General features: G+C 37.1%; 1 protein-coding gene across 1 annotated transcript in view; it reads right to left on the reverse strand.

Moving 5' to 3' along the window:
• The window catches only part of ITFG1 (integrin alpha FG-GAP repeat containing 1), a 72467-nt gene that overhangs the window by 27392 nt on the left and 27956 nt on the right, over window positions 1-17119 (reverse strand). Inside the window, exons 9-10 of the mRNA XM_032701548.1 lie at window positions 9411-9505; window positions 2688-2860 (exon numbers count right to left, since the gene is read on the reverse strand). Of these exons, the coding sequence (XP_032557439.1) occupies window positions 2688-2860; window positions 9411-9505 (268 nt within the window). The remainder of the gene's footprint in view (window positions 1-2687; window positions 2861-9410; window positions 9506-17119) is intronic.

Below are 17119 nucleotides of genomic sequence, written 5' to 3' on the forward strand. Positions count from 1 at the left end.
ACTGAAATTAGATCTGTAGATGTAGCATGAAAGGCTTCAGAGAAAGAAATAAACAGCTTGATCCAGAAGTGTTTAAAATCGATTAAATAAGGTTTTCATTTTAATTTGCTCTAATTTAAGGACAGCTTTTAATTTAATTCCCACACTGTTTTAATTCTCTCCAATCAGTGACCCAGTTACACATTTTAAAAGGAAGTATTTGCTTAAGTCTCTCAGAAACAATGAATTAATAATGAATGTGACATTCCATAGTGAGTGCAAAAAAAAAGTGCCTTTCATTTCCATCCCAAAGTACAAAGCACGTTTCTGTTACTTTTCTACAAATATTGGATAGATACAATGTTAACATGCAATGCATTTCTTCTTTTTTAGGTTAGTTACTCTGTTTTTGCCAGACTTCCTCATCTTCCTGAACCTCCCTTTCAATAACTTGTCAAATCATCTGCCAGTACCTTCAGTCCTTATGCCTTACTGTGTCACTCAACTTCTATGTCAAGTTTCAAATTAATTTTAAATGCACTCAGCTGAATAAGAAAAAATTGCAGAAGCAGGGAGAATAGAGATAGAAGTGTATCACAGCACTTCATTGCAACAAGACATAGGTAACTTCCTGGGCTTCTACAGGAGTAACTATTTACAAACTATTTTAAACTTTTTTACATGATATTACATTGCCATAATCTTACACCAGCCAGAGGACAGAGGCTCCTAAGAATCTTAAAAGATAAAATAACTTAAAATAAATTTCTGAGCTCCATAAATCTTCAGGCAGTCCTTCTGAAGTCCAGTAGCTATCAGGACACACACTAGAAGACAGCCTATGTACAGCTCAAAACACAAGATTTCTGGGACTTCGGTAAAACCAAAGACAACAACTTTCCTGACGTCACAGTATTCCTATGGCAAAGGAAAGACACTGGCTCTAGTTTGCTCTCTGACTCTTTTCAGTCTTTATTCAATGACTGCTGAATAGAAGATGCAAACTCCCAACTGAGGCAGGTATGGAGTGAAAAACTTGCCATTCAGGGCCTGAGAGCTTTAACTTTGCTATGCCAGTCCTGGGCAGTAACAGCATCCTCCTTCTCGTCTGCCATGTCTGAACAAAACACCTGCTCTGCTGGTTATTTTAAGGCTCAGAGCTACAGAGACAGAGCTCAGCTGCTCACAGCCTTGTCTCTGAATCACAGCACGCAGGCTGAACACAAGCATGTTACTCTTCAAACTGGGTCATTTTTAGGTGTGTGTCAGCATTTGAAGAACTCTAACACAAAAATGTCAGTGGGTGACTCATGTTTAGGCAACCCCTAGAAAATCCAAATTGACTTCCGGGACTTCAGTGCTGAATTCTCTTTTATATACACTGTCTGAAGCATCAAAGTGAGCTCCTCAGTTCTTCTCCTTATGAATTCAAAGTATGAACCTGCACCCAAGCTTATCCAAAATACCATACAGAGGAAGACAATAAATACACCTGTAAGACAGACCTATTTTGCCTTGTAATGCACTAGTGCAAGTATTTGTCAAAGGTTGTAGTAAGGAAGATATTTAGACTCCATTACATTAACCAATACATAAGGTTTTGGTTAAAATACTTTTTACAAGCAATGACGTGAAGAAGAAAAATGGAATAGCATAAATAACCTTACATTTCTTCAGATGTTGAGAAAACCAGTTGTGCAGCATCAGACAGACTCTAGTCAGGGCACAGCACGCTGCACATCTCCTGTCTGTACTGAGGTTCACTGGCATCATGGTCTCCAGAGCTCTTTTAAGTTTTCCTTAGAATAAACAAGCTATTTATCATTCCTACTGTCAAGCAAAAGGATGTTCACATGAAAACACGCTGCTTCACTTCAAGGTAACGATAAGGACATGCCAGCAGTCCCATCAGCAGGTGCCAGGTGAGAGCTGCCCACAGGCTCCTCCGTCACGATCAGCCGCGTTTATCCCGGAGCCGTGGCACAGCACAGGGATGCACCTCCTCGGGTCAGCTGTTATGTGGATCACTAACTCCTCACGGTACAATAGTCCCCCTGTAAGCATCCCTGCGTGCCCTCTATCATACAGCACCAGCTGGTAGCAATACAAAATATTGGGAAAGCAAGTAAAGAAGAAAAAAAGAGAAAAAAGGGAGGTCAAAGATTACACTGACAAATTTAATAGGAAGGGTTAGAAGCTCCTTTTGGGGGTGGGGGAGGGAGGTTGGATGTGTGTGCTATTTATTTTCAGTTAAAGTTGGACAATATAAGAACCACTGGTAAATTATTAGGTTTATCTAAACTTTGTGTCTTTCAAAAGGGACAAACCACTATTGCATTCTTCAGCAGAGTCACCAGTCAGCGTTCACTCCATGTGACAGCGTGGAGCAGTTTCCCCAACGCTCCAGCCTGGTGTTACCAGTCAGCACTGAAAACTGAAATCAGGGTTTTACAGAAGATGATTTGGGAAAGAAAAGGGAGGGAATCAGCTCCTGGGAGGAGCACCTAAAATGCTGCCTCATGCTCCAGTCCCTGGTGCAATTCCTCACAAGGAGTCACAGTCCCTTTTTACAAAGAGAAACGCTTAACAGAGATCAAAGTCTTGTTCACTTGTTAAAATGAATGAGATGCACTGAAGTTAGTAATTTGTATGACTGATGATGGAACATGCACCTGCTAGTTTTATTTCTAGGTTTGCATGTACTCTACCTTCCAGAAGTGTTCTTTAGTATAGCAAGAGCATCTGGGTAGCCATCCATATTGTAATCTCCAATATGAAGAGTAATTGGAAATGAAATTTCTGTTGAAGATTTGTCATTCTGATATGGTACAAAGCCCCAGACTGTGTCTTTATTTCTGAAGTCTTGCAAGACAGGAATCCACTGTAAAATAAAACAAAAAACCAACAGTTAGATAAAGCAATCAATTTTATTTATTTAAACAAGGTAATTCTATTTAAAACAGCTGACATTTTTTGAACTTCATCAGGATTTTTAGCCATTTACAAATTTCCATAGAGGAAATAAGGATTATTTCCTAAATCTGTCACCAAATGAAAAAATTAATCTGAGTAATTTCTATGCATTAAATTATCCCTGAACAGGAAAATGTAGTTAAGGTTGTAAGAATAAAGGACGTGTTTTGGAGTGTGTCCAATATACGGAGATATTCAGGAACACCTTAACTGAAATTCAGGCTTGCCTGGAATCTATACTAATTCTTAAGTGTAGATAAGCCCAAACCATCAGGGCCTTGAGATCCTGAGTCTCATTTTTTTCCCCTGGAATTGCAAGCAGTAGGCATCATTAAAGCTGGAGGACTGAAGCACCCTCATCAAAATTTCTGGATACTATCAGTATGCTTCAGGACAGTTCATATCTGAATTCAGTGTTGCTCCTGCTTAAAGCAGGAGGCTGGATCTCCTAAGGTTCATTTCAGCTCAAATGATTCTATTATTCATGGATTTTTAGAAGTTCAAGAGCTTCAATTCCCCTCCTATCTCCCCAGCAGCATCAGATACTGAAATGTTTGATAAGAAATTAAGATTAAAGTATCAAACTGAAAGTACAAAAGAAATGCAAAATATAATTTCTCCAGGACAAGAAATGCACTTACTTTCCAAAGTGTTGCAGAGGTGCTAAATAGGAACTTATCTTAATTAAAATCAAAGTAATTTTACAAGTTAGTATGAAACTGAAGTACCAGAGTTAATATTTCAATGCTACAGAGAAATTCAGTGCCATTTTTAAAGTCAAAAGTAATTTTATATGTCAACTAACTGTCAATGCCTTCAAAAGGACAGAAGGGTGCCATCTTAAAGGATCACTGTCACCAACATCAAAAGCACTTAACAGATCTTACATGTCTCTCATCCAAGCCTCAATGTAGCTATTTCAGGAACCAGAATGAGATCCATGAGTATCATTTCCTGCTGTGGAAAGACTCCCTCACTAACGCAATCCAGTAATCAACAACATTCCTGCCACATGGCAATCGTGTGTGACACTTGACTGGTCCCTTAAGATTACATACAGCCACAGGCATATCAGAGAAGCCCCCAAAATTACTGAAGAAGCGCATTAAGGTCAACTTGGTTTGGATATCACAAGCGGCTTAGAAGTCTGGAACAGTTCTGCCCAACACTGCACACACTCAGTGCATGTCTGCCCACGTAAGTGATGACATTTGAACTGCAGTGATGATCTACTGCACTTCTGCTGAAAACTCAAAGTTGAAATGAAACATATTTGGACCCCACACCCCGTGACATACACATGTCTATTTGGCTACTGTAAGGTTTGGAAAAAAAAAAATCTATGAAACAGAAAAGAAGAAAAAGACTCAACCCGAGGGAAATTTTTCAAAAGGCAAGATTTCTTAGCACTTATTTGTCATGTAGAAGACAGATGATACAATATTATTGCAAATACTGTAATTTTGAAGAACACTGATTGAAATCAGAACCATGAAATATAATATAGCTTTTACTTTACATGGTATCATTCACACAGTCATTGCAGTGAAATTCAATTATATCCATCACATACTTTTTGAATGTTCTCACGTATGGTAACACTACTTTAAAGAAGCAAAATTAAAAATGAAGTTTTAGGCACAAATACGAATTGGTATTTTCTTTTTATTCTATTCAGAGTGAGTCATAGAATGCAATTTTACAATCCTAAGGTCTACATCAGTGTTGTTCACTGCACAACCAGATCACATTCCAGCACCACATGGAACTGTTTAAACTGACACTTCAAATTCAGAGTAATCCACGCTTTTGGTGAGACTCATTTTGAATATTTCTATTATGAACTGCAGCCTTGTGTAATGTAATGCAAGATTAATTGTTCATGTGCCTCAGGACATATATTTCACTACAGAAGGTAAAAAATGAAAATGTGTTTGTCAACAATATAAATCTCTTACTTCTTTTGTATTTGATAATCCAGACACTTTAAGCTTCATGTTTGCTGTTGCTATTTTAATAGGAAAAGACTAAAACCAATTTTTTTCTTTCACTCTAAGATAGAAATAGGTGGGTATAATGAGGACACACAAAGCTATTTTTTCCAGTTTTCTGATCATATGATTTCTGCTACACAGCTCAGATGAAAATAGACTGAAAAATAGAATGAGTATCTAAAAGAAATTCTAAATGAACGCATAAAATTCAGCCAGAGAAATCAGATCTACTTCTTCACTTTCTGTTAAATTCCACTGCATGACACTAATATAATTACTTAAAACATTTATATAGATGTTTTTGATTCATCAATTAATGATTTTGTGGCTAAAAAGGGAAAAGTACTTAAGTGTTTGAAAATTTGTTTTTAAGCTCTTCAAACATTTGTTTTTCAACAAGTAGAAAAGAGAATGCTTTACTACTGCCCTGTGAAAACAACAACTTTTTCATTTTGAAAAATGTCTGGGGTATTTGAGAAACATTTAAAACTCATTCCATTCACCCCACTTCACTAAAAAAGGGATCATTTCTTGCAAAGTCCCCATTCTTCAATACATTAGGAAAGGCACTTCTCTGGCTTCAAAGCCTGGTAGCAGGTCTTTGAGCCAAAACTGTCGGATTAACATGTGCATTTTTAAACTATATCCAGAAACCTGTGAAGCACAAAGCCCACCCCCCGCCAGCTGCCCGATTTCAGGCCACCCAGTCTGGAAGTTTGGAAATTGGTGCCCATTCTTGGCCAATACATTTTGTGGAAATGCCAGGGATTCTCCTACTTTATATGAGAAGCATTATTCCACCCTATAGAAAGATGAGCATCAAGGGTGGCCTGAAAGAGCTGCCCCAGCCACGGCCCTTTTCCCTGGGGCTCCCTCTCTCAGCACACGTGCATTGTAGTTCAGCTGCACATAACAAACAGTCCCACAATTTCAGGATGCATCAGGCTTTCAGTGCCTACAAAGGTCACCTGAATCCCTTCCACAGTTGAGCAGCCACTATTACATAAAAATAAACTAAGTAAATTACTATACTTTACGCCATTAATATGGTGTTCAAAGCCCAGAAGATGATGACCCCCAACATTGATTCAGAATCACAGGAAAAAGTAACCAAGGCAGTAAAGGTCATGTTTTCAATGCTCACAGTCCCACAGCTGCTTTGAGAAAGATGAGCAACTTAGGAATGATGAGAGGATCTTGCAGAACCTGAGATTTATGACAATTACAGCAGCTGAATCCACCCCACCCCCCTTTAAACTGTTATTAGGAATGAGGAAAAACTTCTGGCACTGACCAAGTGCAGCTGGTGATCGATGCTGTAACATTCCTCTCTACCCTATGGAATGACACCACAAAGACCTGGGGTTTGCTGTAGGATGCACCACTGTGTCCTACTTCAGAGCTGCTAGATTTTCAAGAGGAATAAAGCTATAACCTTTCCATTATACAGAGAAAGGTTATAAGAATCATCCAGCCCACAAAGAAATTTTCAAATGAAGGCACTGAAATAATACTGTTTGCCTCAGGAAACAAATGAAAAATCATACCAAATACCTGGCAAAATTAAAAAAAGGATTAGTCATCTCTAAGAATATCACAGTATCTAGACTTTCTACAATAAATAGTACCAGGGACATTAAAACATTTCTCAGATTAGACTGTAGGTGAATTAAAAGAAGTCTGAGGTGTCCTAACACCTGCCATAATCTGAAACAGTGTATAGGATCCCACTTCAGATCTGACAGCAATTCTGCTGTTGCCATGGAAACATTCACATTCCTTTAAAACATTAGTAGGTCTGTATCTCCTAATGTCATTCGTGTGTATTTTGTTGGCCTTTACTCCTGCTCCATGATCCAAAAGAAGAAAATTTTATCTGAGATATTTCTAATACTTATAAAGAATAAATAATTAGATTTCTCATGAATATTAACCTACTTAGTCAAAACTTGGAAGCTGGGTCATCTCATCTCACAGTGACCAAATTCAGTGAAATTAAACATTCAAAATAAATATGGGAATTCACATGTTTGAATAGATTTCTACCTGAAAGAGGCCTGCAACACATGGGAAAAGCTGTAGACACAGGAATGAGGATATTGATACTATCCACTGTTTCAGAACAGAAAAGAGAAAATGTTTTAAGAGAAGCAGCTCCATCAGCTCCAGATGAGTGCAAGAAAAGAGTACTCTAGATAGAATTCTTTCAAAAGGTTAGGTCAGAACAGGTCATTATTGCATGCCATTTGATACTGTCATTTTTAATTAAAAAGTCATTCTAAAAATATCAAGAGAAAATTGCTTTAAAGTTTCTAGGTAAGTATTAATACTTTTTAATACTTTTTTTCCTAGTAGGGTGAGAATCTGTTGGATTCCTCACTTTTTAAAATGACGTGACAATATTTAGCTGCTAATTTTTATCTCAAACTAATTACCTTGGAAATTTTTATAAAATTGAAACTACACAGTGAAATTGCTAAGTTAAGTAAATACATTAAATATAGGTTAAAAATTTGACGTATTAGTAATTAAATAGTTTACTCCTATAAAAAATGAAATAATGAAGGAAGACAAAACTGTCTACATGGAATGTTACTTCAGAGCAGGTAACAATAACAGACTCTCCTTCGGAAAAATTCTGATATTATGCAAATTGACCCACACCTTCCTCTGCCACTGCTGCATCACTTCCTTCTAGGAACATACCCTGAGCAACAGATAACAGAACTGGCCCTCAGCCATCCACTGCTCTCAGGTAACCAACAGCTTTGTAACTCCCAGTGGTACCAGCTGTTTGTGTGGGGTTGATTTTCTACAGTGAAATTACTTTAATTTACAATATTTGTCTCAAACTTACATGAGCAGAAAAACTCGACTGCCTTTTAATTCTTATATTATCAAGAGTAAGTAACTAAATTGAGAGCTGAAGAGCAGTTGTCCTTTGACAAAGAGCACCCCAGTACTCACCCATTACAGGATGTAACCGGTGTGATGTGCTCATCCAGAGAACCAGAAGCAATGCAGATATTGTGACCTGAGCAGCCACTTGCTTAATACAAAGGCTATGGCCCATAACTCAGACTCCCCTGTAACATTGTGCCTCTAGCAATGCTATCATTTATTGTCTGTATTCTGTGTTTACAGGGAATGAATGTAAGAAAAAAAATCCAAAACAAAACAAACCCCCAACAACTCACAACCAACCAACTACAGTGTGCACAGCAAAACATGATTTCTGAGAACAGAGCTGCCATGATCAGAGGGCTAAAAGAGATAAATTGCCAAATTTATAGTTACTCTGTCTTACACTGATGGTATATTCCATCCCAGTTATTCTTCCTGACCTGATTGGAAGCTGTGTGCTTTCCTTTCCAATATACAGTGATTTTCCTCACTAGTAGGAAAGTGTGATACAGCCTGTGTTCTATACATTTTGATTCTTTAAATGAGAAAATCTACACTTGAAACTTGGGCTACAGACTGTAACAAGTTCACTGATAACTTCTGAATTATAGATCAGAGAGGGTACTACTATCAGCACAAAATTCTACTTTTAATTTGTCAGTAAGGGAATAATCAGTAATTCATAACCTTGTTAGCAGCATGTGTGGCACACACTGTAAATTTTTGTAAGTACACTACAGTGGGTTTTCCTGTCAGCTACAAGTACTTTATACCTCACCTTGGCCTTTCGGTTCACATTGATAAACATGAATTTAGTAAAACATTTATTAAGGCATCCAACAAATATTTGGTTAATTTACTGTATGCTGCAACTTTATTATAAATGAGGGCACTGTAAATACTTGAACCAGACTATCACACACTTATATAAATGAACATATAGTAATCTGCTCCATGAATTATGACCATGCCCCTCAAAGCCAGCAGTGTCATGAACAAACGAGTCTGCAGTAGTTTAAAAGAAGCCCAATTCTGAAGATACACAGCCTAAAAAAAGTCTTTGTATATCACTTTTTTCAAGCAAAGACAAAGTAGAAATAAGGGGTAAGAGGTGTGGGCTGGTTCAACTGTGTATATATGTGTATGTGTGTATATATATATTTTTACTATAAAAGAACTCCCGAAGTTAAACTAAAGAAGCTTATTTGAGTTAATTGGATCTGTTTCCAACTCTTAACACAAACCTTGTTTTTCATCTCATGCTGGGGCAATTATAGTGCTTAGAATGCAGTAGTTTGCAATCAAGAAACTCCTCAGAAGCATTCATCGTTTTCCTGAGTAGAATTATTCATTAAAAAAAATTCTAGGTATGTAACCTCTTCCACCAAACCCACATTTTTCAGATAGGGAACAGACAAATAAATAAATAAAAGTCTCTTGTATCCAATAATTACAGGTGAGGAAATTTCATTTCTTTCCCGAAAAACAGTTTTTCTATTTCATATTATTTAATAAAGCACGGTATTTTCCTTGGGTTTTGCTATTCCAAACTCACATTACCTGATCCAGTCCCAGCTTAGTTAGGTAGATGGCACTTCTTTGACATGTTTCATCTTCGCAAACTGGTAATAAATGTTCACTTTGTCCGTCCCCATCTGTCAAAGAGAAAAAAAACCCTGTCAGCTTTGTATTTGCAAATTCAGAAACCCTGTTTACAAGAAGTAATCAGCTGTGAATAATTTATTACTGTTCTAGATGTGAAAAATTACATGAGATAAACTGGACCCATTCAAAATCCTTAACCTAATAATCTAATTTGGATCTTTTGTTTGAAGATTGCCTTTGCTGACGTATTTTATCTTGACCCTTAATATAGGGAAAGTTTTAAATTTTACTGACATATTTAGAAGAATAGGTACTTAGTAATTTAATCAATCCCTTTGTTCAGTTGGGAAGAAAATTACCTTTAATACAAATCTGCCATCACAAGTCCACCACACAAACTTATTTAATTTTCTGAACTAGTTTTAAACTCTTGTGCTGTCAGCAAGACCTTAAGAAGAGTTATGAGTTCACATGTAATATCTTAATCTGTACTTAGCATAAAAAACAACGTTAGAAAGTTGATTAACACAATGGCTAATAAATCCCAGGCTTACAGAATTAGGTAAATCTGAGTAAATAACAGGTTTTCAAAAATGTTCTTCAAATACCTTTAATCCATGTATTTCCAAAACCTTTAGTAGAATAATGACCTTTTAATGTTTAAGCAAGCAATGTCCATTTGCATCTAGAATTCTGACAGAGCATATAATGGGAAAAAAAGTAATAATTGATTTACTGCTCATTATCTACTCCAGGAGAAATCCCTGTGTTCACACGTTGACCTTGCAGCCCTGCCTAGCACATCCCAAAAGATGCTGCCTCTGCACTGGGATACAGGCCACCACCAGTTACCTGTGTGGGCTGAGAAGGAGGAACACAGAGGGGAGTTGAATGGAAATGCCAAAAAGCAGCAGCAAGAACTGCTGAATTAATAACCACCACTGCAAGTCCTGATTCTAACCAACCTGGCCTTGCCAAAGAGACAGAATGCCCCAGCTCAGGGAGATCCCAGGGACTCCACTTTTGCAGGCTATAAAATCAAAGCTCATGTTTCAGAAATGTAACCTATGAACGTGGTGGGAAATGGATCTCTGTACGAACTGCAAATGTTACTGAGAGAATCTAAGGGCTGCAGGCATACACAGTGCTTTGTCTTGCAAAAAAACCCAAACCACTTTATTTAGGCAAGTGGATTTGGTAAAATTACTTGAAATCTCCTTAGTTAATATGCAAAAACTAGATCATCTGCCAAAGTCACTGAACACCTTATCAATTTTCCAATATCCTGCTGAACACAGCCTAGGAGTTCTGCCATACTTCACCTGCACTACAAGAAATGCTTTCTCAGCCTGCCAACTTATATTTCTAGGAAACTGAGCCTCCTTTTAGGGGGTGTGTGTATATCTACTTATTTATCTATCTATCTATCTATGCATAGTTATATTTTCTAGGTCCCTCCCTTATTTTATCAGGAAGTTGGGAGATGGAAAGTAGGGTTATAAGGGGAGGAGGAGTGATGAAAATATCAGACTTCCCCAAATATCTCCAAGTGATAAAGCCAAGCCTTTAGTGGCCTCCTACATCCCATCTGCCTTATGAATTATTCTACCTCACCACTAAACCCCTCCCAAATCCTCATGGCAGCTCTGTTATCAAGGATAGACAATTTAGGATGTGGAGTAGCCTAAGTGATAGAAATCCAGTAAGTTCTCACCCCAAGAGATGGGAGAGGGAATTACCTACCACTGAGCACAGAAATCAACGTAGCAGCTACCAAATCTGACCAGTCTGAAATCAGCTCCAACTTTTGAAGCTGTTTGTCTTCCTTCTGCATCATCCAAGAACCACAATTAAAACATGTTACTTGAATCTTTGCTTACATGAACTAGATTAAATGTTGGACTGCAGGCTTTTTCTAAATGTAAATGGAAGACAGTGTTCAGTTTGCAAATCATATGGGAATATTGAAGGGTTTGCTAAAATAGAATTAAGTTGCAGAAATCTGTCTTCTGAATATGAAATTTAACTTAAGCCCTAATATTTTAATCACATTTCTACAAAAGTTTCAGCCTGAAGTAATCTTAGAAGATTTTCAATAACGCACAAGGACAAAGAACCTTCAAATACTCTCTTCTTCCTCTTTTTTAGAAAGGGACAAGGACAAGGATGTTTTCATTTTAAATTACACTATGGAGCAGAGGAGAATATAAAATGTTTGATTCTACTTATATTGCAAACATTCATCTTGTTATGCCAATAACTCAGTTTGATAGTCTTGGTAATTAATGTTCAGGAGCAGTTCAGTATATTGACAAAAACAACCTTGGAACTCTGAAGAATAAGCAATCCATAGGACAGCAAGGACGGAACTTGCACATAATTAGACACAAAGCCATCACCAACACCAGATGCAGGTGTTCCAGATAAATTACAAACTCTGATATTGAATTTGAATTCCTCCACAGAGGAAAAGGAAGACAAATTCAAAAAGAGTATCATTAGCACATTGCTCAGTGTAATTAGATATTCACATAACCAAACATGCATTGGTGACAATGGCTGGATGAACCCACCAGACCTACTGTAGTTTCAAATATTTACAAAAAATACTTTGCATAACATGTCTTTAATAATCTCCTTCAGCCTAGGTCTACCTAGGAAATCTATTTCTGGAGATCCTCTGTACTCTTCACTCAGTTCCTAGAGTCTACTAGTCTTTCTATTACTGTATGGATTCTAAAAAGATCTCAGTCCAAATTGTTGGAAAATTTCAAGCTTACTCTTATTTGTAATTTCAGCATCTTTTGTAGCAGTAGATGTGGCCAAATACTCCAGACTCCAAATGTCCTTTGCTATCACTGCTCAACTTAAGAGCATCTTTGACACACAAAGAAAAAACTCAACTGTTAACGAGCATGTTCTCAACACACAATTCTTGCTTTAGAGTGATACTAAGGAACTACATGGTTAATAAGACCAAGTTTTATAGGCAGTGGAAAAGGCTAGAAAAAGAACAGTCCCACATACTCATCACCTGCAAACCTGTACTTATGTCTAAATACGTAAAGACAAAATTAGCAGTCTTATGCCATCTAGAAATCATGTGAGAATCATTACCTACAACTGCTTGTTCACTGTATTTCAAAGAACAGCCATGGATTCTTTCCAGCACTTTGCCCATCTTTACAAAGGCCTGGCAATCCAATCCAAACCAAAAGTACCCCAAAAGCCATGGCTGGTGCAGATCAGTGGGAGCACCTTGCACAGAGAGGTTGTATCAGAGAAATTACTTGCAGCTGAAATCTTAACAGTGATTGTGAATGCTGACACTTGCAAAAAACCACATAGCTCAAGTATTTCCAGTCTATTTTAAACGTAAATTTGAGTGAAATTGAGAAAGCACAAGCTTTGATGTACAAGAAAACAACTTGTACATCAGATTAAAACCAACATAATGTTATTAAAAATTGTTCCGTGTTCCAAATGCAACACTGAGGTAATGTAGTATAAGCACATGCTTTAAACTGAGTCCACAAATAGCAAAAAGTTAAAAGAATCCACACATAGTAACTTTTTCCCAAATCAAGAGATATTGGAGAGATGCTTTTAAAGCAAACATCCTTATAAATTTACTTAACACGAGTAAATATAGGCAAAAGACCCTCAATCCAAAAGTTCAAATTCCTTTAAAAACATAGCAAAAGGTGTCAGAAAAGTGATGTTTTGCAACCAGATTCAAGGTTTATTAGATTCATTGTACATATTTGTGCAATGCACTTTCCAACATGGACTGTCCAAGGCAAATGGAACCTGGGGAGATGACAGGTACCGTGATCTCTCACCTCAAACCTGGTTTATAATATGAAAGATAAAGCTGTAGTTATGAAGAGCAAGACAGCTTTTGGTGGGTGTAGGATCCAAATCCTTTTATAGTTTGAATGCTATGTAGTTCTCCCACAGTGTAATTTTACTTCTGCTCCTTTAAAAACAAACAATAGAATCAACTTTTTGTGGTTTTTTTTAGATCTAAGACTAATTACTATAACTTATTACAGTTATGGTAAATAAAAAGAAATTGTTTTCTGGAAAATTGGGGGTTGGACTAGATGATCTCCAGAAGTCCCTTCCAACCCTAACTATTCTGTGAAATAGAGAAAAGCTAACTGTACAGACTAAGACAGTGAGAACAGTCCAGCTTTCATAATTTTAAAACTCATGCAACAAAAAATGAAGACCCTTCATGTACCACAAAGTTCTCATTCATGCCCTGAGAATCTACTGCTCTCTCTTGAGAAGACACACTCAGAACTAGCCGTGGTCCCTGTATTATCACAGACCTTTTTCAGTGCACTTTCCTCAGTTCTCTTGAAAACAGTGAGAAAGAAAAATCCTCATCATAGTACAATAAAAGCCAAGAAGTTTTTCTTTGCTGTTGATTGTAAGTCCAAATAAGGATAAGGCATCTCTTGTATAATACAATACAGCCTAATGAAGCTTTATATGCTTTTTCTTTCTTTCACCATACATTTAGCTTGCTCACATCTCTCCCTCTTGTCTTTGTCCAGTTCTCATTTTCCTTTTTCATGAGCCTTTCATTTACAGTTCTGAAGAACAGTAAGAGGATAAGGAGGAAAAAGCCTTGTTAGGGTAGTGCTAAAAAAAAAATACTCTTCTGGGGCAGGCCAGAAGCTTACAATCAGTACAACTGAGTTTGATATTCAAATCAAATAAAGGTTTGTTTGAAAGCTGATTATCTTAAATCTATCTTCTCAAGTAATAAAATCATTAGAATTCTTTTGTCACTCTCTGCCTTTAGGTGTTCAAGATGGTCATGATGAGAGACAATTATAATGAATTACTAAGATAATTACATATTATTAAAACAATCAATGTCAGCTGCTTTTAGAAAATGTGAATCATAACTTCAAAAAAACAGATGTAAAGAGCTTTTATAGATGATTCAAAGTTCTGTGGACATTAAAGAAACCCTTATAACCCTCTCCTTCACACTAAATCAATTCTGACTCCAAGTCTGTCTACATCCTTCCAAAGAATTCATATTCACAGTTCCTCTGCAGGAGAAGCATTTAAAGGCACCGTGCCAGCAAATTGCACACAGAGACTTCCAGGCTGCACTGGAGCCAACAGTGCTGTCTTCTGTCTCAAATGGAAATTCCAGGACTAACCAGAATACAAGCAGGAAAAAGAAACTATATTAAATACAATACGAACACCTCCTCCCCAAACAATAAGCATTGCTGAAATTTCTGTTGCAGTTTCCTGCTGATAGCTGCTTGTTCCAAGTGTTTCATATAAAACAGACACTCCCAAATCTGGGTGAGCCATTTGCACTTCTCTGACGTTACACATGTTAAAAGCTCAGATGGCAACAAATCTCCAAGTGTTGACAAATGAAGAGGATAACAGGAATCAAGGCAAGCCATTTGAGTGCCTCTCTTGGGTCAACTCAACCTGGGTTAAGAGTTCCTATTATATCAACCAGGAACACTGCCAAAGAAAAATTCAGTCCTAAAGAGATGAAGTTGTTCAACAAGGAATGAATAAGCAGGTGGCACATGCACCACTCCTCCAAATTCACTGTTGGAAAGAAAGCAAAGTAATTCTTAAATCTACAACCCCTTGGACAAACTTAACATGAAGTATCAGCAATTCATCTTCCCAGGAGATACCAGCATTTGTCAGCAGCACGTGAAAGATTTTGGTAAAATATGGGAAACCAATATTCTCCCCTCAGAAATGGACACTGTTTGGGAATGACATTTAAAGCTAAGTGGACAAAAATATCTCACTGTATGCAAGTCCTAATAAAGACTTAGAGAGAAAGAAATAACAGAAGTAATGTTTATATTTTGGAAGGAATCAAGAACACATATAAAGTTATTTAAGAGTACTGAGTAGCACCTGTCATCTAAGGCTGTAACTCCAGCCAGTCTCAGCCCATCACTCAGCACTCTCACAGGTGCCAAAACGCTCTAAAATATTTTGCTCCTGCAAAATTAGACAATTTAATCCAACAATATTTGTATTATATTATTTATCCTGTACAAGTTCAGGGAAAATAAAAAACATCTCTTGGATTTTCCATACCACCATAGGTACAATTGTACCCAGCTACAATTCAGGGATGGGAAACTGTTCAGAAATGGGGGATTTCTGTGGATGTCACAGCAGGACAAATGCCTTGAGGAGCAGGAAATGCAGTGTTATGAACAGCAAAAGAAATAATATGAAATGATGGCATATATTCAATAAGTGTGTGCTAGGGACAAACACTAAGGATGAGATGCATGGAAAAATAATCTCCTGAAGGGCTCAGAGATGAATTTGAAAGAATTTGAAACCATTGTACTCAGCAGTTTCCTATGTGGACTTTACACAATGGCTTCAACTTAATGTCTGTCCTATATTTGGATGCACACCATGAGTGCAAAAAACAGTGGTGAAGTTACTAAGGTAGTCAGATGGGTGCAATCTGTAGAGCAATGACATCTATTTGTAACAAATTTACATTTTCTTTGTTTGTTTGGGGTTTTGTTACAGTTTTTTGTTGTTTGTTTTTTTAAAGGAACAGCAAAGGAGTAACAGAGATATCACCTTAAAACTCAACACAGGATCTTTTTCTAGAAAGAACTGTCAAAAAGATACAAATCTAAAAAACAGGACTCATATTAAGACAAAAAGGTATCACTGAACAGCATTGCTGGTTACCAATTAAATAAGGCAGATTTAGCTCCTAACATCACTTTCATGGACTCAAAACTTCTATTGACTTGGTATGTCTTTATGCACTGCTGTTTCAGATGAACTGAAGTGCATCTGTTACTTAAAAGAACCCCTTCCATATCTAAAGTCTCTCAGAATTCTTCATTTCCATCAGCTTTTATATCTTTTTCATCCAAACTGATCACAGTAACAAGAGTCTTCCTCATATGCAGAGCATTTCAAACACAGCAGTATTGTCTTCCTGCATCTTAAGGTTCTTATAGAATCCCTTTTTTGACTACAGGAGCACTTGTGTACTTTCACAATGCACTGCTCAAAGGAGAAGGGTTGTTTACTGAAATGTACCATTAACTTTTTCCTTTGACACACTGCTACTAAATCTGAGAATGCAACATTCTGAAGAAAAAAGAAATTCAGATGCTAAAATGAAGCCGATAGGCAAAACTGAAAGGTACAAACTCAAAATGCAACTGCAGGCAGTAAAGCAGTGCATTTAAGGTACCATCAGCTGCAGGATAATGAAGGTCTACTTTAAACAAAAATCTTTCCATGAAATGCATTTTGCACAATGCAATGTATGGTTTCTAAAACCCCAAAGGTTAGGCACTATATTGTCCTGTTTAAACATAATTACCTGGCAATAATGAGCTATTATTTCCTACAAGAAAAGTGGTAATTTCTACCACGTCATAAAAGTAGTTAACATATGTGAAACCAATTATTTGGTAGGGAGGAGAACAGAGAAGATTCTCTTAGGATTATTACTTGGATAACTGGATTTTAAATATGAGAAAAATTTGAGTTCAGGTCTCTGAAGGAGTTGGACAGAACTTTACCAATCCCAACCCATATGTTGTCAAAAAGCAAGTGTCATAGCAGGAGTGAAGGCAAACCTTATCAATTAGAGAAGAGAAAGACTC

The sequence above is a fragment of the Chiroxiphia lanceolata genome, chromosome 13 (genome assembly GCF_009829145.1).
Source record: "Chiroxiphia lanceolata isolate bChiLan1 chromosome 13, bChiLan1.pri, whole genome shotgun sequence".
In the NCBI taxonomy this organism is placed as follows: Eukaryota; Metazoa; Chordata; class Aves; order Passeriformes; family Pipridae; genus Chiroxiphia; species Chiroxiphia lanceolata.